This window comes from Centropristis striata, chromosome 9 (genome assembly GCF_030273125.1).
Source record: "Centropristis striata isolate RG_2023a ecotype Rhode Island chromosome 9, C.striata_1.0, whole genome shotgun sequence".
NCBI classification, from domain to species: Eukaryota; Metazoa; Chordata; class Actinopteri; order Perciformes; family Serranidae; genus Centropristis; species Centropristis striata.
Genome location: NC_081525.1, coordinates 4,376,209 through 4,401,014, shown reverse-complemented (window position 1 = coordinate 4,401,014; position 24,806 = coordinate 4,376,209). Strand labels below are relative to the sequence as shown.

Genomic DNA, 24,806 nt, shown 5'->3' with positions numbered 1-24,806 from the left:
TTTTCTTGGAGGCGTATTAGTAGCAGTAGTAGTATTATTACTAATGATATATCACTTGTGTAGCCTAAGAAAGTTTTTTTTTAAAATGCATAAAGTCGAATGCAATTTATAATAGGGAAACAAAAGTGTCTAGCAATAGTATATTATACTGTTCATAGAGGACTTTTAGAATACTTTTCTTCAGCCCATATTTTTAAACATAGCCCCACCATTCATCATGCTCTGTGTCGTATTCTTTGACTTTTTCTAATGTTTGGGGCATTCTTAGTGAAAACTAATTTAATAACAAGCAACAGTTAATACTACATCGTTAAATCTCTACAATCTGTAAGTATATATTTATCATCTTTGTTTGTTTTCGGCTCTAAAACCTTTCCATCTAATGTCCAGATTCACCTTCTAAACTAGAAGAAGCGCTGAGTTTGTCTCCGCCCACCGGAACACATGAGTCCCCTGTTCTCTCTCACGTCCGCAGTTCAGACATTAATACCGGCGGTCAGCCAGCGTCTCCACATTGGTTTGTAACGAGCCAAAGTCAGCAGTAGAAGATGTCTGGCCGCGGTAAGGGAGGTAAAGGACTCGGTAAAGGAGGCGCTAAGCGGCACCGTAAAGTGCTCCGTGATAACATCCAGGGGATCACCAAGCCCGCTATCCGCCGTCTGGCTCGCCGCGGCGGAGTCAAGCGGATCTCCGGTCTCATCTACGAGGAGACCCGCGGTGTGTTGAAGGTCTTCCTGGAGAACGTCATCCGTGATGCCGTCACCTACACCGAGCACGCCAAGAGGAAGACGGTGACCGCCATGGATGTGGTGTACGCTCTCAAGAGGCAGGGCCGCACCCTGTACGGCTTCGGAGGATAAACTACTAACTACTGATACAAACAACAACAAAGGCTCTTTTAAGAGCCGCCAAATACTCTAGAAAGAGACTATTTCCACAGTTACCATTCAAAGTGTTTGCTGGTGTACCTTAATAGAGTAACAAGAAGCTAATCCAGTGAGATTTAACCAGGATTGTTTTACAGGTGGACACATCCATGAAAACATGTCTTTAACAGCTTTTAATGCACTGATTTTTGGCCATAATATTTTACTCGCAATTTATTATCTCAGGGACCGCACTCTCACTTGAAGTGGTCCTCAGTACAACTAAATGCATTTGAGCATGAAATCGTGCAGTGTAAAAATGCACGAAATAACTTCTTGCAACTAATGTTGGTCTGCTGTTCTTGCACTGAAAACAAAATAAATCACAGAAAGTCGTTATTTTTTATTTGCTTCAAACCTTTTGTATTCCTATTCATACTCTTAAACATGAATTTGAGCATGAGATATGTTAGGGTTAGTCACTGCACTGTAAACATATTTAAAGTTGCAGTTCCATATCTGGTTAAGTGCACGCTCCTATATGTGGCCCTGTGGTAGTGTTCATGAAAATATGCGGCCCCCTCCAACATTTAAGTTTCCCATCCCTGATCTATGTAATAGTGTAGTGGCCCACTTGGAATTACCACACGTGAGGCAGAGAGCTTAGACTGGTGTTACTTTTATTCTCTCCTCTTCTCACCTCCTGTACGGCTTCGGAGGTTAACCCTCTGGGGTCTGAGCATATTTTCCCTTTATATACCACATAATATTTACTATACTTTATTTGGTTTGCACAACTTCAACATGATCTGACTTTTTTCAGTTTAACCCACTTTATTAACATATTGAGCCAAAAAATACACACTTCATGAAATCTGAAATTAAATGTTACTATTTATGACAATAAAAAACACAAATATGCTAAATGAACGGTTTCAGACCTGAAAAATGTAAACATAGGTTGCAAATATGAACATATAAAGGTAAAATTAAAATATAATAAAACTGTACATAAAAACTGACCATAAAACATGTTTATTTATAGGAACAGTGTGAAATGATTAGAGCCCTTTTTTCCATTTTTACAAAATGCCACCCCTCCCATGTCCCATCCTACTTTTAACATATTTTTGTACTATCAAATTAAAACGATCATATCTTTGTTTTTTTTACGTGACCTCGGAACGTCAAACAAAAAAGCTGGAGAAAGTTTCAGCCAGCGTGATCATCGACCCCAGAGGACTAAACAACACACTGCTGCTACAAACACAAAGGCTCTTTTAAAAGCCACACACTTTATCTATGGAGGAACTTTGTCATTGTGTATTTATTATTGAACTCTACATCAGATAGAGGTGGGCAATACTGCTGAATATGGAATCAATCCCATGCTCAATAAAGGGCCAAAAAGAAGATGGGAATGCTGATCCTTCTAAAGTTGATGAGTTGAGTTCACCCAGACCAGTAAACTATTTAGGTTCTCATTATATTTGTCCAAACAAAGCTATCTTTATCTTTTTATCAGGCATTAAAATGAACAAGGAATTTAAGAAAATAATGGTCAAGATTTTTTTTCATGCCTTTCTCATGCTTACGATGTAAAATTGTTTTTTTTATTATTACTTTTTTACATGTATACATCAGCAGAAGTTTACTATTAATTAGTAATTAATAAATAAAATAATATAATTGCTATTATACTTTTATGGGGTATATTTATAAACATACTTAAGCGTTTAATTTAGTGTATTGGTTGTGTTAAATCTGTTTTGTTTTTCAATTCTTCACTCTTTCAATTTTTTATTCATACTATTAATATATTTGTTTAACATTATTGGCTCTATAATTATTTTAATAATTATCTATAAGAGTATCATTTAATTTACTAACTTACTATACAAATAGAGTTAAACCTGAAGTTAGATTTTTTTTTCCCGCTCCAAACTGAGCTGCTGTCACGTGCGTTAAATTGACCAATCAGCGTCGTCGGCCCGCCGGCTCTGGCTATATAAAGCAACCAGTGACCGCGCGGCGGCATCACTCTTTTTCTAGCAAGAAGGAGGTAAAGATGGCCAGAACCAAGCAGACCGCTCGTAAATCCACCGGAGGAAAAGCTCCCAGGAAGCAGCTGGCCACCAAGGCTGCCCGGAAGAGCGCCCCGGCCACCGGCGGCGTGAAGAAGCCTCACCGTTACCGGCCCGGTACCGTGGCTCTGAGGGAGATCCGTCGCTACCAGAAATCCACCGAGCTGCTGATCCGCAAGCTGCCCTTCCAGCGCCTGGTCCGAGAGATCGCTCAGGACTTCAAGACCGACCTGCGCTTCCAGAGCTCCGCTGTCATGGCTCTGCAGGAGTCCAGCGAGGCTTACCTGGTCGGACTCTTCGAGGACACCAACCTGTGCGCCATCCACGCCAAGAGGGTCACCATCATGCCCAAAGACATCCAGCTGGCCCGCAGGATCCGTGGAGAGAGAGCTTAGACTCACCCGCTACCACAACAAAACGGCTCTTTTTAGAGCCACTTATCTGCTTTAGAGAGCTTCCATCCCACAATCGGAAATGCATTCATTGATTTCCTATTCTATTTCTTAAGGAAATAGAAATAACATCAATCTGTACATATGAAATACACATGTTGGTAGATTTAAGGGCTATTTTCTCCATCCGTGCAGAGCTCACTTAGTGGTGGTAAAAAATAAAAACATTAAAAATGCCTACCTAGGTTACCATAAATTGTTTATGACAACTGACTTTTAAGGATTGGCCTGGTAAATATCACTACACTTTTCCCATATATAGCCATAAATACTTGGTAAGATGTGTTAAAGAAAGTATTTAATATAGCATACATACTAGAGCATATTCCTTATATTACCTTACCTTACCTTCCTTATATAAAGATTTTCTACTTTGTACAAATCCAACAAATAAGATGCAGGTCACATGCATAATCATTACATATTGATAAGTCACAAGAAAACAATGTAAATGGCTTTAAATTGACACTTAAAAATGCACAATAATACATTTGAAGAATGGTTTTAATCATAAGTCGCCTGGAAGTAAATTAATAACAATGCACTTATCACATGGTGGTTGGTTCACTTTTCCTTGGTTAAACGTGATGGATTTTTAGAAATAAAGGACGTGTTGACTACATAAACTGTATGGTTGAGTGTGTCTCTCTTGCGGACGTAAGTGAAAACCTGCAGCTCAACTTAGCCGCTACATTTCCGGCTAGGATGCATTTCTTTCAAAATAAAAGCAAATTTTGACACTATCTACTGTATGTTGTCATCAGATCATTAACATGCTGAAGCAGGTTATTGTGTATATGTTATTATGTTTTAGGAAATACCCACAATGTATAAACATATTCACTTACTCATACTTATACTTTGGCCCATAAACTTTAAATGTGGTGGAAAGTTAAGTTACTAAAGTACAATTGTTACGTTATTTATTTTTCTATTCATATAACTTTTTATTTTTATTTCAGTACATTTTAGAGGTAAATATTGCCAGCTAAGTTACTTTTCAGATCTACATAGTAGTATTTTAAGTAGTTGAAATTAGCCCAACCATTAATAAGAATAATCCAATAATATATTTGGACTATAAAAAAACAATCTTAGTGGGGACATTTTGCCTAACAAGTACTTTTACTCTTGATACTTTTGTAATTTACACAAGTAAGTTTGGAATGCAGTTAAGACAAATCATTTCACAGTGCAGTATTAGTACTTTTACTTAAATAAGGAATCTAAATACTGTTCTATATGGCCAGGTAATGGAAAGGAATACAGAATTATTTTCTTTTTTTTTTGCTTTCACTTTGTTTTTATTAAAAAGATTGCTTATGCATGTATTTGCAATTGTTTTTATATCGCAAATAAACTTAATTAAAACTGAACACAACTGGCAGCGTTGTTTCCAGTTCATAGTTTCCTACCACTGAAGGAAATTGAAGTTTTAATTGATACGAATTTCCACAAATAACCCACAACTACAAGTTTTTGTCAACTCCTGACAATGTCTCTTAAAGTAGTAGTTTGTAGTAGACGTAATGGCTAAAACATTAAGCATGATTTTTTTTAAAGTGTGTCTTTAAAAAATAAAGTGTCACTGTCATCACAATGCAGAAATAAAACTGATATAATATATTTCATTTTTATAGAGCTTTAAAGTTACTGAATTTCGTTGTCTGAATTACAGTGACAATTAACTCCCTTAAATATCGTTATTCTTATTTTTATTTGTTGTCTTATTTGGTTGAACTAGATAACTAATGAAGGACTTGTCCATTTGTACATCTCAGTTGTTCAGTCACTCTCTTGGGGCTGGACCCTACCATCTACAGGAGCATCTCAATAAATTAGAATATGATGGAAAAGTCCATTTCCAGTAGTTCAAATCGAACAGCCCAACCAAGTATTGAGTCATATAGATGGACATACTTTTCAGAGGCCAACATTTCCATATTAAACCTACTTTTTAAAATTGGTCTTTTGTAATATTCAAATGTTTTGAGACACTTCATTAAATGTAAGCCATAATCATTATAATTAGAAGAAATTAAATAAATAAAGACATGACATGTTTCATTCTGTGTGTAATGGATCTATATAATGTGTTATTTCCACTGTTTGAATTGAATTACTGACATCAATAAACTTTTTTAATGATATTCTAATTTATTGAGATGCACCTGTCGAAGCAACCATTCGCTTCAAAATAATATAGTTAAGTTAATTTTTATTGAAAACGTGTAGCATTTTATTCTGAAAAACACCTGCGGCTGTCCAGCAGGAAGCTTGAACCGAGCTCGTTTCTGATTGGACGACCACAGTTACGATCAATTCGACCAATCAGAGCGCAGCAGCGTTGCTACATATTGTCTGAGTGGACGCCAAGCGGTACTTTCTTTCGTTTAACCTCGAAGAAAACAACCATCTGAAGATGTCTGGACGTGGTAAGGGCGCCGGTAAAGCCAGAGCAAAGGCCAAGAGCCGCTCCTCTCGTGCCGGGCTCCAGTTCCCGGTCGGTCGTGTCCACAGGCTGCTGAGAAAGGGAAACTACGCTCAGCGTGTCGGTGCCGGAGCTCCGGTCTACCTGGCGGCCGTGCTGGAGTACCTGACCGCTGAGATCCTGGAGCTGGCTGGAAACGCTGCCCGCGACAACAAGAAGACCCGCATCATCCCCCGTCACCTGCAGCTGGCTGTCCGCAACGACGAGGAGCTCAACAAGCTGCTGGGCGGAGTCACCATCGCTCAGGGCGGCGTGCTGCCCAACATCCAGGCGGTCCTGCTGCCCAAGAAGACCGAGAAGGCCGCCAAGAAGTAAACATGGACCCTCTCTGACCCTTTAAAACAATACAAAGGCTCTTTTAAGAGCCAACCACTATTTCCAAGAGAGCAGATTTCTACAGAAGTAAAAACGTACAACAATCACACTAACATGCAGGCTGATTGGCCCCCATAAGTCTTCTTGTGTAAAGAGGATATCAAAGATGCACATTGAGGCGTTTATTTACTACACTATTCAACTGGAGGTGTTTTGGAAATGTACATTAATAAAAATATACATCATTGATTATTACATTTCAGAACGTAATACTCTACTCCAAATATATGAAGTCACTATAATTAATTTAAGGGCTACTAACTACAACTAAATATTACTGATTTTATTCAAATATCACTGTATATTGACAAACATTCAGATCAAGACGAGTTATTTTCCCAACCTAGGCACCTAATAACGGAAATAACCAACTTGAAAAACATTTTCGTTAATTGAAATGAGGTTTTTATGAAAAACAAATGAATTGCATTGTTTGGTTACAAAACTAACGAATTATGGTGAAAATGTCCGTTTTCATTTTGACAACTTCTTTCATATGTAAACCTTTGACATCTATTGCATCTATCTAGATTTATGACTTAAACCTTTTAGGGCTGAGATGGATAAGACAAAGGAAATAAAGGCAACATTTATTGTGACTTTTTTTTAAACTAATCAAATACCCGATTACATAAAAAATAAAAGAAATTCAAACTAAAAAGAACCAAATTAAAAGTAAGCATTTTCCAAAAACACTAAAAACTCGCTAAAACTGAATTTCAAAACAGAAATTCACAACGAAATTAAGACAAACTAATGTATTACAACCTCATTGTGTTCACTAAGCAGAGTTTTTGTAAATTTGACTGACACTGTACCTTGAGTTAAAAAAAAAAAAGTGTATACCCCCATTTTGGTTTAAGAATAGAAATAGACATTTTTGCAAAAAGTATAAAAGAATTAAACATTTTACTTATCTTGAATAATCCTAAATACACAATATAAATCACTCATTTTAAATTGACATTATTTCCTTCCATTTTTTTCCCTTGACATTGTATGGATGTTATTTATTGCAATTTATAAACCTACAGTCAACCTTTTGTAAACACTTAAATATCTTTGTTGCCGTCTAGGTTTGCCTTAAGATTTTTTTAAACTATAATAATCTTGAGTATGTGACTAATATGCTGAAAGAAATGTCCCAGAATTAAAATGTTTTAATCAGTCATTTTAGGGAGCAATTCATAGTAGTCTTGTGCCTAATATCAATATACTGCTAATAATCATACAGCACCAATAAGAGGATTTTCCTCTTTAGATGGAGTGTTTGGCTCTTAAAAGAGCCTTTGTTGATGAGTGATGTGCAGCTCACTTCTTCTTGGCTGCTGCTTTCTTGGCTTTGGGCTTGGCAGCAGCAGGCTTCTTTTTGGGGGTTTTCTTGGCCGCAGGAGGCTTTTTGGGCGTGGTGGCCTTCTTGGCTTTGGGCTTGGGGGCCTTCTTGGGGCTCTTGGTGGCTTTCTTGGGAGATTTCTTGGCGGCTGCCGGCTTCTTTGCTGCCGAAGCCTTGGGCTTGGTGGCCGCTGCAGCTTTCTTGGCTGCGGGCTTCTTGACTTTAGCTGCAGCTTTCTTAGCTGCGGGCTTCTTGGCCTTGGGCTCGGCGGCCTTCTTGGCGAGCTTGAAGGATCCGGAGGCCCCGGTCCCTTTAGTCTGGCTCAGAGTCCCGTTAGCGACCAGGCCCTTGACGGCGGTCTTGACGCGGACCTTGTTCTTGTCCACATCGTACCCGCCGGCAGCCAGAGCCTTCTTGATAGCGGCCAGAGACGAGCCGCCCCGCTCCTTGGATGCGGACACAGCTTTTAAGACGAGCTCTTTGACGCTGGGACCAGGACCAGGACCAGGACCAGCCGCTTTGGCTTTGGGAACCTTCTTCTTCGCTGCTTTGGCCGGGGCCGGGGCGGCGGGGGCCACTTCTTTATCTGCCATCACTTCTCTGAGCTTTGTTCCTCACCACAGAGTCTGAGGGACTGTTGCAGAGCTCGGAGCAGCGGGCTGTACTTGAACACACCATGAGAACCGTGGAGACTCAACCAGGCCGCGGCTCCTCTCAGCTCTGTGAAAGCCGGGACACTTGTGTTTTCTCTGCTCTGATAAAAGAATAAAAACTAAATGTAGGAGCCGAGCTGGAGGCTGAGAGTGACGGAGCTGCTAGCGGACTTGTTTCTCTTCATGTTGAAGTCATGGAGAGTTCTGATGCTCTCTGCTTTTTGTTGGTGGAGCCTCCAAACCTCACCTCTTCACCGCCAACAACACCACTTCTTAGCGGCTTTTCGCACTTATTTCTCTCCTAAAATGATTTAAAATGCATCAGAGCTCCGATAAAAAACATTTCCCAGCTGCTCCACATGTTTGTCCAGAGACTGAATATAAAAACAAACATCTCCTCCTAATGAATTTATAATAAAATTAAGTTATTCTGGTCGCAGCAAACACACTGATGAGGCTGATGCTTATGATGCAGTTGAGCTGCTCTGTTTCTCAACTTGTCCTCTGCTGAAGGCTATTTTTAAATTATTCCACTATAAACAATGAAAACACCCTGAAAATCACATGTCACCTGTCTTTGGCAGCACAGTTAGTTGTTTTAGTTTCTATTTATAGTTTTTCATTGACAGCTATCAGCTAGAGCTCCACTGGTGAGACAGAAAGTAGGACTGACTGACACAGTTTCTGCATGATAATAAACTATTAATCATTGTTCAAACTGTCTCATGAAAGCAATCGGATCTAAAATGGTAAACATTAATATTATACCAACAATAACTTTAGACTTCGGACATATTTTTGTTGCATTGGCTCTTAGTGGGTGGATGATTACAATAAAACAACAAAATAAGTACTTAAAAAGCTAAAGTCACTAAAATAAATATACATATGAATACAGATACTGTAAAAAAAAATATGATGTATATTACACGGAGAGAGTATAGCATTGAGAGTGTAAAGTACACTAGTACAGCACAAAAATATATAAAGGGATTTTGTTTTAAATTTTAGACCTGTTCTAATGCACTCTACTTCTAACCTGGATTACATGGTGGTAAATAAATTAAAAAGTTAAAAACATGCTATGTTAAAGAATAAACCTGTTCTCTAACATTTCTGTCAGTTTGTCCTCCTTAAGTCTGACTCTTACTACATGTCACAGGATTTTTTTTTATTTTATTTTTTAATAAACTGAGGGTTATACTGTTCTTCTCCTGAATGATGATATTATTGTCAGACACATTGACAGCAGAGAAAAGCATACCAGGATCAGCCGGACTGTAGCTAATGTTAGCAGACTGAGAATTCAAATAAATAATTATTAAAGAAATATTCAAAAATATCTTACAAATGACCTATTATAACAAATGTTTCTCAAATGTCAGGTATATGAGGTTCTGAGCCTTGGAATAAATTAATACAGAGAAACAGAATAAAAGGAAAGAAATAAGAAATAAAATGTTTTGCACAATTGTATAAATAAGCTTTTGAAGTTTCACCAATTGCCTCCCGGTTAAATAACCTGTATGTACATAACTTTATCCAATCCACTTTATTTATATAGCACGTTAATAGCAAACACAGGGTTTTCAAAGAGCTGCACACAAAGATAAAAACAATAAATAGATAACACAATAAAAAAGTAGACAATAAAACGATAAAATGAAATAGACTTACATAAAAATAAATAAAATGTACTGCCCACACAATTTAAAATAAGCATGTATACACATAAAATCATAAAAGAAATCATAAAATCAACACTCGTAGTGTTAAAAGCCAAAGAGAAGAGGTGGGCTATAAGAAGAGATTTAATATATGTTAAGGCTGCTGTTATAGTGGTATTTTGCCTCTAGTTTACATTTATATATTCTGTTTCTCTAAATGCATGTAGAGAAGTCATCAATAATCACATTGTTTGAGTATAATGGTCTGCTGAGTTTGTCTCCGCCCACCGAGAGACGCGTCACCTGTTCTCTCTCACGTCCGCAGTTCAGACATTAATACCGGCGGTCAGACAGCGTCTCCTCATTGGTTTCTATCGACCCAAAATCAGCAGTAGAAGATGTCTGGCCGCGGTAAGGGAGGTAAAGGACTCGGTAAAGGAGGCGCTAAGCGGCACCGTAAAGTGCTCCGTGATAACATCCAGGGGATCACCAAGCCCGCTATCCGCCGTCTGGCTCGCCGCGGCGGAGTCAAGCGGATCTCCGGTCTCATCTACGAGGAGACCCGCGGTGTGTTGAAGGTCTTCCTGGAGAACGTCATCCGTGATGCCGTCACCTACACCGAGCACGCCAAGAGGAAGACGGTGACCGCCATGGATGTGGTGTACGCTCTCAAGAGGCAGGGCCGCACCCTGTACGGCTTCGGAGGTTAAACTACAAACTACTGCCTAGGACAACAACAACAAAGGCTCTTTTAAGAGCCACACACTTCATCTATGGAGAAACTTTCATTTTGTATATAATTGAACTGAATCGGATAATTGTTTTTCTTGATGATTATTGTTATTTTGGTTATTTAAATAGGCTATTTAATAAAGAATAACCATATATCATTTTATTATTAAATTAATTGATAAAATCAATAACTAGTTGGCTAAATGCACACTTCATCTATGGAGAAACTTCCCGTCCTTTTGAATATAATTGAACTGAAAAGGATAATGGTGGTACTTGATAATTATTTTAGTTATTTAAATTATATAAAAAAAAAAAAACATCTATAATTTTTTTAAATAAATTAATTGATGTAATCAAATTGCCATAACTAGTTGGCTAAATGCGCACTTCTGCCAGACGAAAAACTATTATTAGAACAAATTCCCCTGTGAAAAAAGTACAGGATGCATTTTCAGTGTTTTTACCTTTGGTTCTGTTACTTCGTCACGAAAATGTATAACCATTTGCATAACATTCACATGAATGTTCAATTTCACAATTCATAAACTTAGTATTACACACACACACATATATATATATATATATATATATATATATGTATATATATAATGGAAATATTTTCTTTGATAATTGTACATGTTACAAATGTTTAACTTAATTACTTAATTTAACAGAATAAATCTCCCTTGCAGTTAGGCAATTTCACATTTACACTATAAGAATACCAACAGAAAGAATACACATGGCTGAATCATAACGTGCCGTTATAATCCATGAGTTCGAACCTTCGAACCATAACACAGTGTAGCGGTTAACGGTTAATGCGCGTGCCTTTAACCAAACTGCCGTTGTAACTGATTTCAACTGAATTTTAACTGTAACTGTTTTTAACTGTACATTAGTATTATCTTAAACATTTTAACATTGTATCAAGCCAACAACCACAAAGTCCCAGGAGCCGAAAGAAACAAGGAAACAAAGAAACAAAGTAACAGTTGGCACTTTAATATTTACATACTTAACATGCATTTAGCTTACAAACCACATATCACCAGGGATTCATATTCGTTTTTCAACATTTATAGTCATATTTTTAAAAAAGTGAGTAATTAACCTGAAATTAAAACACAGAAATCAGTGAACCAGACCCACGGTTGCTCATTCTCCATCCATCTGGATTATGAGCTCTACCTCGCCATTCGTTGCCTAGAGACCCAGTGACGCTGCCGGCAGGCGCCGCCATCACCCAACGTCCACCTGACGCAACAGCGCGTCACCGTGTGCTTCCTCGTGCGACCCACACCAAACCAGACGGACCACAATGAACCAATACCATAGCAACAAACCCAAAAAAAGTGACTCTCAGAGGAAATAAACAGCTGTAACCGGTCAACAAAAACACATATTTTGTATCACAAAACATAAGGGAAACCAGTGTTGAAAGTGTTGTTAGATAAATAATACCGCAGCGGCCTCTTGTGGCTACCTGTTACCATGACAACGCTGAGTGAGGTTGATTTTGTCCTCATAACTGCACCATTCAATTTTATTTTAGGGAGCAGTGGATAATGGCTACTACACAAGAAACGACTCCTCGGTGGAAAAACAACCATTATAGTCAGAACTTCACTCCGGGTAACTCTTTAACTTTAAAACATTTTGAGTTTCTTTGTTAATTAGATATCGTTAGTGGTCAATTAACGTATTAGACAACTGGTATGTTAGCCATCTAGCTATAGCTAGCTTAACCTCCTGTGACCCTGCGTCCTCACATTTCATTTTAGGTTTTCTGGACCTTAGTAGGCGGGTCTGTATCAGATTATAAAAGTTCAATACCACGCTCACTTTTTTCAAAATGCAGTTTGTTTTACTCGATCCTGTTTTGTAGCGTGAAGTTGTTTCCTTCTGCTGCTGGTTTAACTCTTTTTAACAATGTGGCTCTACAGTCTTTTGCTGAGTTTTGACCTCAAGTGGCTTTTCCTGTTTATTTTTATTTTGATCCTAATAGCAGACTTTCTAAAATATAGGAATCCCCCAAACTATCCTCCAGGACCGCTGGCTCTCCCTTTTGTGGGAAATGTCTTCAGTATGGACAGAAAACATCCATACATTTATTTTACCAAGGTAAAGTTGAATTCATGAATATTTCTTTTTATAGTGTTAATTATATTAAGACATTCAAGATCAATAGCTATGTTTCCTAATGTATGGCATTTAAAAAAGGGAAAGAAAACCATTTTAAATTATTTCTGTTAATTTGCCTCAAGAATTTAACTTTAAATTGTTCTGACTCTTCCAATAAAGAAACTAATAGCAGATAGTGACTTTTTGTGTCAAACTGTAAATATAAATGTTTAGGTTTAGTTTTATTTTATTTGCACAGTTAGAATTACATCAAATGACAGAGATAACATATAGTGTAAATTGCAGGGAGAGGCAGAAAACCTGCTTTAATTCACCCACACTATTTCTCATATTTCTAGACAAAGTCCAGGCAGAGATAGACAGAGTGATCGGACAGAGTCGACTGCCCTACACTGATGCTGTCATCCATGAGGTCCAGAGGATGGGAAACATTGTTCCTCTCAATGGACTCAGGTTGGCCGCCGAGGACACAACACTTGGTAGTTACTTCATACCGAAGGTGCATTTAGTATACAGTCATCTCAAAGGTGCAACTTGTGAGACATGGCCAGAGGTTTAGTTCATAACATTCAAAGAACAGAAAAATTTACAGTTTTGACATAATGCCAAAGACCAAAACTCTAATGCATACCAGCAAGTCACGCACCATCCTGGCTTGTAATACCGAGGCCTGATTTAACAAAGACGGTTTGTTTACAATCAGCGGCGGACACCATGTGTATAGTTAGCATGCTGGTTGTTTACAGTCACCGGGGGACGCTCTGCACAGTTAGCGACGGCGACCGCAGTTGTTGTGCAGCTGCTGAGCTGAACAGTGAAATCTGAAATGTTTTAAAAGGCCACAGTTTTTTTCACTTTTATGCGACAATAATCCGCTGCACAATCGAATCCATGAGCCCCCATTCTGTCCCTTAATAATTTGAAGACGTTGTTTTTGTGTGTATTCCCAAGCAACTGTGTAATGTGATCGTGGGACCATTTTTCGATAACACATCATTAGACTAAGTCTGTCCATGAGACATTTTTCAGGCCTACCGTTCCTGGTGCTGTTTCACAAATTTCCGTCCAAATTCAACCCAGAAGGCAATGTGCTTTGGTTCGCTTCCTTCACCTGCAGTGAACCGAACTCTGGTGCACTTGGAAGCAACCCGAGACCCCTATTTTTTAACTGATCAGAGTTTGGTTCCTTGGTTCGCACCAGAGTTAATTTGAATGTTAACACCAGTAAAAAAAAACAAACAGACAATCCAACAAAACACACCACAGTTCGTTTCAAGTGGACAAAACAGCTCAGGAGTAAAAGCACCCTTGGTTTGGAAAGTTCATTAGATGATTTTAAGGAAACTGCAGGGTTTATCTTGATTCAAACTACACTATTTTTTAACATTGTCATCACTGCAATTAGTAAATCATATAATTCTTGCACAAGGTGAAATGCTGCCCTATGAGAGTATCGTTGCAGAACCTATAGATCTTGTTTTTCAGGGTACGATCGTGATGCCCATGCTGACCTCTGTGATGTTTGACAAGACTGAATGGGAGACTCCAGACACCTTCAACCCCGGACATTTCCTAGATGCTGAGGGAAAGTTTGTAAAGAGAGAAGCTCTTCTGCCTTTCTCTGCAGGTAAACTACATTAAACTCAATCTTAATCACAATCTGGACAGAATATTTGTTTTGTCCTTACTCTTTATTCTTTCACCTTCATTTGTTTGTGGACTCTTCAGGGAAACGTGTGTGTCTTGGAGAAGGCCTCGCCAAGATGGAGCTGTTCCTGTTTTTGGTTGGTTTACTACAGAAGTTCTCTTTCTCTGTTCCTGATGGAGTAGAGTTGAGTACAGAAGGAATTACTGGAGTTGTACGTGTACCGCTCCCCTTCAAAGTTCACGCCAAGGCTCGCTGAATTATACAATATCTCAATCTCAGTCTTTGACTGTTGCATCACACCCTCATGTACTGAGGGCCTTTTTTTATTACTGCTTGTACATTTAATTCTATGAAATTATTATTTTTTCAGACACAGGGAGGGCAAATAACTTTAAGTGCAAAATAGTATTCAGCAGGTCAGACAGGTTCAGACAGTCTTCTGCCCACAAGCGCTGATGCACACAAGAAAATCTGGCTGCTCAAAGGGCACAATGCATTTTATGTTAGTACATGTGCTGCTGGGATGATGAGAAAATGCAGGTGAGTGAGTGAGTGAAACAGTGAAACAGTGAAAAATTTAAATGTTGCAAATGTGAACAACATTTGCAAAATTAAAAAAAATTTATTGAGCATGATAGTGTTTTGAAAGTAAAAAAAAGATTCAAAATAGCATATTATGTTGGACTAAAGGACTAAAAAAGACACAAAATGACCAAAAAAAGAAACAAAAAAAACACAAAATGACTAAAAAAAGACACAAAATGACCAAAAAAAGAAACAAGAAAAAAAACACAAAATGACTGAAAAAGACACAAAATTACAAAAAAAATTACAAAATGACCAAAAAAGACATAAAATGAGACGACAGAATGACAAAAAAAAACCCACAGAAGACACAAAATGACAAAAAAAGACACAAAATAACTAAATAAGACACAACAACAGACACAAAATGACCAAAAAAGACACAGAAAGACATGAAAAGGATTAAAAAATTGACAAAATAGCCCAAGACCCCATAGAGTTAACACACAAGTACACAGTAAGATAAGACATATAAAACATGACCACCAGAGGGCGCCATTGTAATAGATCAGATGTAGAGCTTCAAGTTACTGCACTTGTTTGGAGGAAGTGAATCAGCATTTCTTCAATAATTGATGGTTGTACTTAGTTGTTTTTTTTAAGTAAAAATGACATATTTTCTAGTCCCAGATTATCCAGTGTAAGCATTTTCTGCTTTTCTCTACATATATATACTTAATGTATGGCTCACATATATTCAATCAGCACCTTAGGATATTGTTAAACGCACTTAAAAACAACTGTCTATGTATGTCTTCTGTTATGTATTCAAATCAAATATTAACAGAGAAACTTCATAGACTGTCATGAATCAGCACTTTCTTGCTGTGAACATCATAATACAATCTGGAAACAAGGTACAAAGTCTGAAAAAAGCCATGGCCTCACAGTTCACTCAGGGATAACTTCTGACACAATTTGTCAGCATTACAGAGATGAGGTGAGTATTTAATATACGCCCTATGTGTCATGTGTCATCTGTTATTGCATAGTTGCATGCAATAGTTGTGTCATCAAGGCAATATCATGCTCCACAACATGGCAGTCATTATAAGATGTATTGAACTTAAATATGGTAAAAAAAAAAAAAAAAAGAAAATAATAATAATAAAATCAGTCCTGCAGCTCTATGGAATCAGCACAATCATGGCTAGAAGTGTGAACTCAAAAAATGTTTTTGGTGCAGGCTAACACAGTTATAATGGTATAAATCAGAAAAAGCAAGTTGAATCACATTGATAATTGTTTTTGTTTTTTGGCATCAAAAACTGATGCCAACATGACATGGTGAAGATTTTTCAACAGATTTTTAACTGACATAATAGCCGAAGATTTCAGAGGGTTAACAGGATCGAGTTATTACAAACGGTTTATTTTTATCAAAGTTTTTAATGAGACTTTTGGAATGAAATAGTTTTTTACAGAAATATCACAATTTTAATGTTGGTTTTGGTTACTTTTTTGGAAACGGAAACTTTACGGTCAAATTTTGAAAATAATCCCTTTTCAGAGGGTTGGACATTACAGCTTTGTGCCGTGCTCACAAAGGACATGAAGATCATGACCCAAAGCCACAGAGAAAGTAAAATTGTCATTAACCCTTAACCACCAACACTTAACAGATAAGCCTGTTTTAGCACTTCAACGGAACATTCAGCAGTAAGATAAAGTTTTCTCATCAGTAATGATCTTATTAGTGCAGATAACATTTACTGGTACAAATGGTTTCATGGACTCTAGAGGGTTAAAACTAGCAAACTCACTCTAAAAACGAATTAAAACTAACTGAATTTGAAAACAAAAAAATCACAACGAAATTAAAACTAAAACTACACTGTAATAAATTATTCTCTAGTCATTTCATTTTACATAATTTATTTGATAAAATGTATTCAATATAAATGTGTCCTTGATTTTGAGACAGTTGTTTAAATAACTTTAATATAAAAATGTTTGAGATAGAATCTACTTATTTTGATCATATTAAATATAATCTTTAGGTGTATGTTATTCTAAATCAAGAGAATTTTTTTTTCAGTTTACATGTCTGTGCATACACTGTAAAAAAAAAGATAAACACTAGCTACTCAATAAAAATAAGGCAACAGATTGCACGCAATATTATTTATAAAATCTAACCACGTTACAAGTTGAGTTAATAACAACTTAACAGGAAGTGTTAATTAAAAACGGAAAATGACCAAAAAAAGAAACAAAAAAACAAAAAATGACTAAAAAAGACACAAAATGACAAAAAAAAATACAAAATGACAAAAAAAGACACAAAATAACTAAATAAGACACGACACCAGACACAAAATGACAAAAAAAAGACACAAAAAAGACATGTGACCAAAAAAGACACAAAATGACTTACAAAGACACAAAAAGACATGAAAAGGATTAAAAAATTTACAAAATAGCCCTATAAGACTCCATAGAGTTAACACACAAGTACACAGTAAGATAAGACATATAAAACACGACCACCAGAGGGCGCCATTGTAATAGATCAGATGTAGAGCTTCAAGTTACTGCACTTGTTTGGAGGAAGTGAATCAGCATTTCTTCAATAATTGATGGTTGTACTTAGTTTTTTTTAAAGTAAAAATGACATATTTTCTAGTCCCAGATTATCCAGTGTAAGCATTTTCTGCTTTTCTCTACATATATATACTTAATGTATGGCTCACATATATTCAATCAACACCTTAGGATATTGTTAAACGCACTTAAAAACAACTGTCTATGTATGTCTTCTGTTATGTATTCAAATCAAATATTAACAGAGAAACGTAATAGACTGTCATGAATCAGCACTTTCTTGCTGTGAACATCATAATACAATCTGGAAACAAGGTACAAAGTCTGAAAAAAGCCATGGCCTCAGAGTTCACTCAGGGATAACTTCTGACACAATTAGTCAGCATTACAGAGATAAGATGAGTATTTAATATCAACATCTGTTATTGCATAGTTGTATGCAATAGTTGTGTCATCAAGGCAATATCATGCTCCACAACATGGCAGTCATTATAAGATGTATTGAACTTAAATATGGTAAAAAAGAAAATAATAATAAAATCAGTCCTGCAGCACTATGGAATCAGCACAATCATGGCTAGAAGTGTGAACTCAAAAAATGTATTTGGTGCAGGCTAACACAGTTATAATGGTATAAATCAATTAGCAAGTTGAATCACACTGATAATTGTTTTTGTTATTTTTTAAATGGAAGTTATTTATACAACACTTGTCCAAGTGGCAACAAGTGTCTTAGATATGAGGGGGATTGGGTCTGTACATGCTACACATATTGAACTATTTGCATTTTTACAGCCTCTCCTGTCCTCTCCTCTCAGCTCTGTGTAAACAGATTTTCAATGAATATTTGTCATGTGACCATTTGTCTCAGCAGAATCAATCATGTCTTCACAGTGTCTCTGATGAGCAGAATTAATGTGTTTAACCTTCTGGAGTCCAAGAAACCACCTGCTTATTACTTCTTCATGACGTGAAGACATAAAAATGAAGCTACATTGAGTCTCTTCATCAGCTTCCCTCTAAAGTTCTGGCTTGAAACTCCATACCAGATTTTTTTAAATGATATTCAGCCAAGTAAAACCAGAGATAATGTCAAATATATTTAGTATAAGATTAAAATTCTGTGTGTGAAACATCATTTTCAAGATCAGATTTTATGTTTTCCTTTGCTTCTTTTGGGTTCAACATTTTGATCAAGTAAGTCAAAGTTAACTCTATGGAGTCTTATAGGGCTATTTTTGAATCCTTTTCGTGTCTTTGTATGTCATTTTGTGTCTTTTTTCGTCATTTGTGTCTTTTTTAGTTATTTTGTGTCTTTTTTTTGGTCATTTTCTGTCATTTTCTGTCTTCTGTGGGGTTTTTTTGGGTTATTCCGTCTTCTCATTTTGTGTCTGTTTTGGTCATTTTGTGTCTTTTTTTTAAAGTCATTTTGTGTCTTTTTGTGCCTTTCTTTGGTCTGCTATGTTTTTACGTCTGGATGTGATGAAGAAGCCATGCTTTGGCGCTTTTGGAGACTCCAGAGAGTTAAAAATGAATTATCAGGACATATAGGTGAGGTTGCGCTGAAAAAACTGATGCCAACATGACATGGTGAAGATTTTTTAACAGATTTTTAACTGACATAATAGCCGTAGATTTCAGAGGGTTAACAGGATCGAGTTATTACAAACGGTTTATTTTTTATCAAAGTTTTAAATGAGACGTTTGGAATGAAATTATTTTTTACAGAAATATCACAATTTTAAGGTAGGTTTTGGTTACTTTTTTGGAAACGAAAACTTTACGGCCAAATTTTGAGAATAATCCCTGTTCAGAGGGTTGAAAACCTCCAGAGCAGTCTTAACTGGTGGCGTATCAACAATATGGGTGAATCTCTCTGGGGCTGAGGGTTGGAGTGGGCTTGTCTGCGTGCTTGGCTTCTGTTCTGGTGACATGAAGATCATGACCCAAAGCCACAGAGAAAGTAAAATTGTCATTAACCCTTAACCACCAACACTTAACAGATAAGCCTGTTTTAGCACTTCAACGGAACGTTCAGCAGTAAGATAAAGTTTTCTCATCAGTAATAATCTCATTAGTGCAGATAACATTTACTGGTACAAATGTTTCCATGCACAAGGGTCGGGCTTGTTTTTTTTCCTGTTAACCCTCTGAAATCTTCGGCTATTATGTCAGTTAAAAATCTGTTAAAAAATCTTCACCATGACATGTTGGTATCATTTTTTTCAGCTTTACCTCACCTATATGTCCTGATAATTCATTTTTAACTTTGACTTACTTGATCAAAATTTTGAACCCAAAAGAAACAAAGGAAAACATAAAATCTGACCTTGAAAATGATGTTTCACACACAGAATTTTAAACGTTGCAAATATGAACACAGGTTACAAATATAACATATAACAGGTAAAATGAGGATAATATCTATATTTTATTTATTTCTTTTCTCCTTATTGTTTATGATTTATGATGATTTTAAACTCTAAGCTATATTTATACAGGGTTTATTTTATTTTTATTTTTTTCTCAGGGTAAATGTATATTGTAATTGTTTGTAATGTTATTCTATTTTGAAGATGGTGTAATTGTATATTGGATTTTTATAGTATTGTGATTTTGTATGTAGTTGTAAAAGCCCAACAAGGGACAGGAGTTGAAAATTAGCTGAAGCTATATCTCTGTATGCAGCACATCAGATGCATGTCCTGTATCTATGCTAACTGCATTGTCCCTATCAAATAAAATACATTATACTAAATATATTTGACATTATCTCCGGTTTGACTTGGCTGAATATCATTACAAAAAAATCTGGTATTGAGTTTCAAGCCAGAACTTTAGAGGGAAGCTGATGTCAAGACTCAATGTTGCTTTATTTTTATGTCTTCACGTCATGAAGAAGTCATGTGCAAATGGTTTCATGGACTCTAGAGGGTTAAAACTAGCAAACTCACTCTAAAAACGAATTAAAACTAACTGAATTTGAAAACAAAAAAATCACAACGAAATTAAAACTAAAACTACACTGTAATAAATTATTCTGTAGTCATTTCATTTTACATAATATATTTGATAAAATGTATTAAATATAAATGTGTCCTTGATTTTGAGGCAATTGTTTAAGTAACTTTAATATAAAAATGTTTGAGATAGAGTCTACTTATTTTGACCACATTAAATATAATCTTTAGGTGTATGTTATTCTAAATCAAGATATTTTTTTTACAGTTTACATGTCTGTGCATACACTGTTAAAAAAAAAGATAAACACTAGCTAGTCAATAAAAATAAGGCAACAGATTGCACGCAATATTATTTATTAAATCTAACTACGTTACAAGTTGAGTTAATAACAACTTAACAGGAAGTGCCTGTCAATTAAAAACTGACTAATTCTATTGTGTTGGATTCATTCAAAATTCTCTCGATTGAGAATTACATACACATAGAGATTATATTTAATGTGATCAAAATAAGTAGATTCTATCTCAAACATTTTTATATTAAAGTTACTTAAACAACTGCCTCAAAATCAAGGAGTCATTTATATTTAATACATTTTATCAAATATATTAAGTAAAATGAAATTACTACAGAATCATTTATTACAGTGTAATGATAAATCCAAAGCTATTATAACCTCGTTAATCAGTTGTTGCACATGAGGGCGTAATGTCTTGGTGTTTTCGAGGAAAACAGAGAGGGAACAGAAGTCAGCGGCAGTCTGATACGGAAAGTTTTCTCATCAGTAATGATCTCATTAGTGCAGATAACATTTACTGGTACAAATGTTTCCATGCACAAGGGTCGGGCTTGTTTTTTTTCCTGTTAACCCTCTGAAATCTTGGGCTATTATGTCAGTTAAAAATCTCTTAAAAAATCTTCACCATGCCATGTTGGTATCAGTTTTTTCAGCTCAACCTCACCTATTTGTCCTGATAATTAATTTTTAACTTTGACTTACTTGATCAAAATTTTGAACCCAAAAGAAACAAAGGAAAACATAAAATGTGATCTTGAAAATTATGTTTCAGACACAGAATTTTAAACGTTGCAAATATGAACACAGGTTACAATCATATCATATAACAGGTAGAATGAGGATGATCTCTAGTTCTATATTTTTATACTAAATATATTTGACATTATATCATGTTTTACTTGGCTGAATATCATTTAAAAAATCTGCAATATACTATTTATGACAATAAAAAACACAAATATTTCCAATGAACTGTTTAAGACGTGAAAAATGAAAAAAACATAGGTTGCAAATATGAACATATAAAGGTAAAATTAAAATATAATAAAACTATACATAAAAAATGACCATAAAAACATGTTTATTTATAGGAACAGTGTTAGATGATTAGACGCCTGCCTCTTCCCATCCTACTTTTACACTTGAATAAATGTGTTTGTACTATCAAATTAAAACGATCATATTTTTTTTTTTTTTTTTTTTTTACATGACCTCGGAAAGTCAAACAAAAAACTGGAGAAAGTTCCAAGTCTGTTATTTGGAGTGAAGTCCACAGCAGCGCTCCACGTGACCTTGTTTTTTGTTACGGCGCTTAAAAAAAAAAACACGTTATCATAGACCCCAGAGGATTAAAGTCCATATTCATGGAACAAGACACACCTGAGTTTGCTTGGTTGGATGTTTTTGGGGCATGTTGGCTCCATGTGACCTTTCTGTCCACACATATAACACATGAGAGTGCTTCCAGGAGGTTTTAATGGGGTAATAAACCAACTTGGAGCTCAGAAAACATGCTGAAACAACTGCTACGAGTTTAATTTAAGAGCTGATATCTATCAGAATCAGAATCACTTTATTAGTCCCTTGAAGGGAGATTTGTTTTGCAGCAGGACACACAAGACAAGGTACACAACGATAACATAATAAGACCCAATTAAATATCTAATAAAACACGCACAAAGAAACGCCATATGCATATATAAAATCACTGACACATGTTCGTTGCAGAGCTGATACCCCTAAATGGAGAGTTACTACCTAGTATAGGTAAAAAGTGCAATGTGCAGATGTGCAAGAGGCAGACTTATGAAGATGAGCAATTTGAGGGCTACTTTCTATTAGTTAAATAAATGGCAGTTGGTATAAATGAGACCTGGAGTCTTTTAGTCCTCCACCTAGGGGCCCTAAGACGACGACCTGAGGGCAAGAGCTCAAATTCATTCCGAACATTTAACATGGTTTTATTGATAATGATTTTGGTTATAATCAATAAAAACATGGAAAATGTTTAGATATCAGCTCTTCATTTAACTTTTATGAGCTATTTCTGTTGTTATTATTATATTTGTCCAAACAAATGTACCTTTAGATGTACCAGTCTTTAAAATGAAGAGGAAATTAAAGAAAACAAGGTGGTCTAATCATTTTTTCCATGACTGTACAGGTGATGGTTCATGAACAATTAAAGGTGGCTGTGATGTAGTATTCACTTATGGGTGTTTCTGCAACTACGGTCACTTTTGACTCTCCCAAATTAAAAAAATCAACCTCGATGAATTTCAATTTTAACCATCAGAGTCTCTAATACATATAAACAGGTACACAAAATTGAATATAATCGTTAAGATTTTAATTTGGAACATGTTTATTTTTTATGGTTTTCATCACTTTTTCTTACAAAATGTCCTTACCGCAACATTAAAATAACGTTCATTTTATACATTTTCCTTTTTGAATTTCTACAAAATTTTAAAACATTTAAATTTATTTTCATCAAGTTTTGTGCATCATTTTAAAAACTGATATAAAAAAAATAATACAAATTAGGGGATTTCATTGTTTTCGCTATGCCATGGAAAATTTAGACAGTAAACTTAGATGTTGATTGTCTTCATACACAACAAAAAATAAAATATGTTGCTTTTTATGCCATATATTGTAATTCTAATGTGGAAATCATCTCTACTCATGTGTTAAGATATTTTTCACTAATACAAATCATAATAATAATAAAAATAAAACATTGCTGCGGTAATGACATCTTGCGTCAGTAGGGACACAATGCTAATGGCAAATGTTACAACAATATTATCCACAGTAGATAGGGGATGCGACCTGGAAATCGCCAGTTAAATGTTTATTAAATATGTGACGGATCTGCTAACTGAGGCAGAAAACAGCTGCACACACGAGTACGGCAACCAGTTAGTTTGGAAACCAGTAAGGACACAACACCAGCAGGTGATGATGGAGGAATTAGCCTTTAGGGAATTAGAAGAGAGAGATGGGAAGATGGCAGCACCCGGCAACATGCGGTAAGAAGCGATAAATGGTTCAAGTCATGTAAATAACTTCATTTTGTTAGCTTGCTAACGTTTTGAACACAGTATGTGTAGTTTGCTTGCTACACCATCAATGTATCGTGTATAGACGGGTGTCTTGTTTACAAACAGTAACGGGTGCGCGCGCAGCCAGGTGGCAAGAGCACATGAAGAGAGGGAAGTTTCTGCTACCTGTGTAATGGAGTTAATAAGAAATTTGATTCCACTTGCCATATAAAAACTAATCTCTCAACACGCAAACTTGTTTGTCCCATAGTAATTAAACGCAGCACCCCTGTGGTTTAGGGTGATGAACCCCGGGGCACAGCAACAGTCGGACCTCCGTGGCTCCCTGGTAGGTGCACGAGCTATTAGCTCCATCATTTTTTCCATATTAATTACTTTATTTTCACTACAAAGGGGTGGTTTGAGTTGTGTTTTTTTAAAACATATAGCTCCCTTACGGTTGAGCCTGTCCTTTTTCGTAAAAAGTTGCCAGTGTTTTTATTTTATTTTTGTTTACAAAATGGCTAGTGCCACAAGTTAGCTAACCTGCACTGTCTTTTCATTTTACAATAGTGTTCATTATAATAGCAGTCCAATGTGGCTAACCAGATTAATCCAGGTTTTTAGTGTATTTTTTATTGCTACATGGCAAACAAGTTACCAGTAGGTGCAATAGATTCTCAGAAAACCAACAAGACCCAGCATATGTGATATTCACGCTCTTAAGGCTGTGCAATTGGGCAATTAGTTGAAAGGGGTGTGTTCAACATTGGACTGCTATTATATTGAACACTACTGTATATTTTCCAGATGTGCATGTGTGTGTGAGAAAGCAAAAATCTGACCGACTATACAATTAATTCCTGTGCCAGGTACGCTTTGTGTATTATTTTATGTTCATGTTGAAAATAATTAAGCA

The 24,806-nt window shown here is 36.1% G+C and overlaps 4 protein-coding genes across 4 annotated transcripts; 3 read left to right on the top strand and 1 right to left on the bottom strand.

Annotated features, from left to right (window-relative positions):
• The first annotated feature begins 524 nt into the window (after window positions 1-524).
• LOC131977797 (uncharacterized) lies at window positions 525-10,797 on the top strand. Its single transcript, XM_059341238.1, has 3 exons — window positions 525-857; window positions 2,848-3,276; window positions 10,317-10,797. The coding sequence occupies exons 1-3, from the start codon at window positions 549-551 to the stop codon at window positions 10,629-10,631; spliced, it is 1,053 nt and encodes a 350-aa protein (XP_059197221.1). The 5' UTR covers window positions 525-548; the 3' UTR covers window positions 10,632-10,797.
• On the top strand, window positions 5,792-6,257 carry LOC131977671 (late histone H2A.L3). The gene has a single exon (XM_059341090.1). It carries the CDS (start codon window positions 5,825-5,827, stop codon window positions 6,206-6,208), a length of 384 nt encoding a protein of 127 aa, XP_059197073.1. The 5' UTR covers window positions 5,792-5,824; the 3' UTR covers window positions 6,209-6,257.
• LOC131977669 (histone H1-like) lies at window positions 7,580-8,368 on the bottom strand. Its single transcript, XM_059341088.1, has one exon. It carries the CDS (start codon window positions 8,192-8,194, stop codon window positions 7,580-7,582), a length of 615 nt encoding a protein of 204 aa, XP_059197071.1. The 5' UTR covers window positions 8,195-8,368.
• A 1,353-nt stretch (window positions 10,798-12,150) lies between the features above and the next one.
• On the top strand, window positions 12,151-14,998 carry LOC131977796 (cytochrome P450 2K1-like). The gene is made up of 4 exons (XM_059341237.1): window positions 12,151-12,163; window positions 13,140-13,300; window positions 14,287-14,428; window positions 14,530-14,998. The coding sequence occupies exons 1-4, from the start codon at window positions 12,151-12,153 to the stop codon at window positions 14,703-14,705; spliced, it is 492 nt and encodes a 163-aa protein (XP_059197220.1). The 3' UTR covers window positions 14,706-14,998.
• The last annotated feature ends 9,808 nt before the right edge of the window (window positions 14,999-24,806 follow it).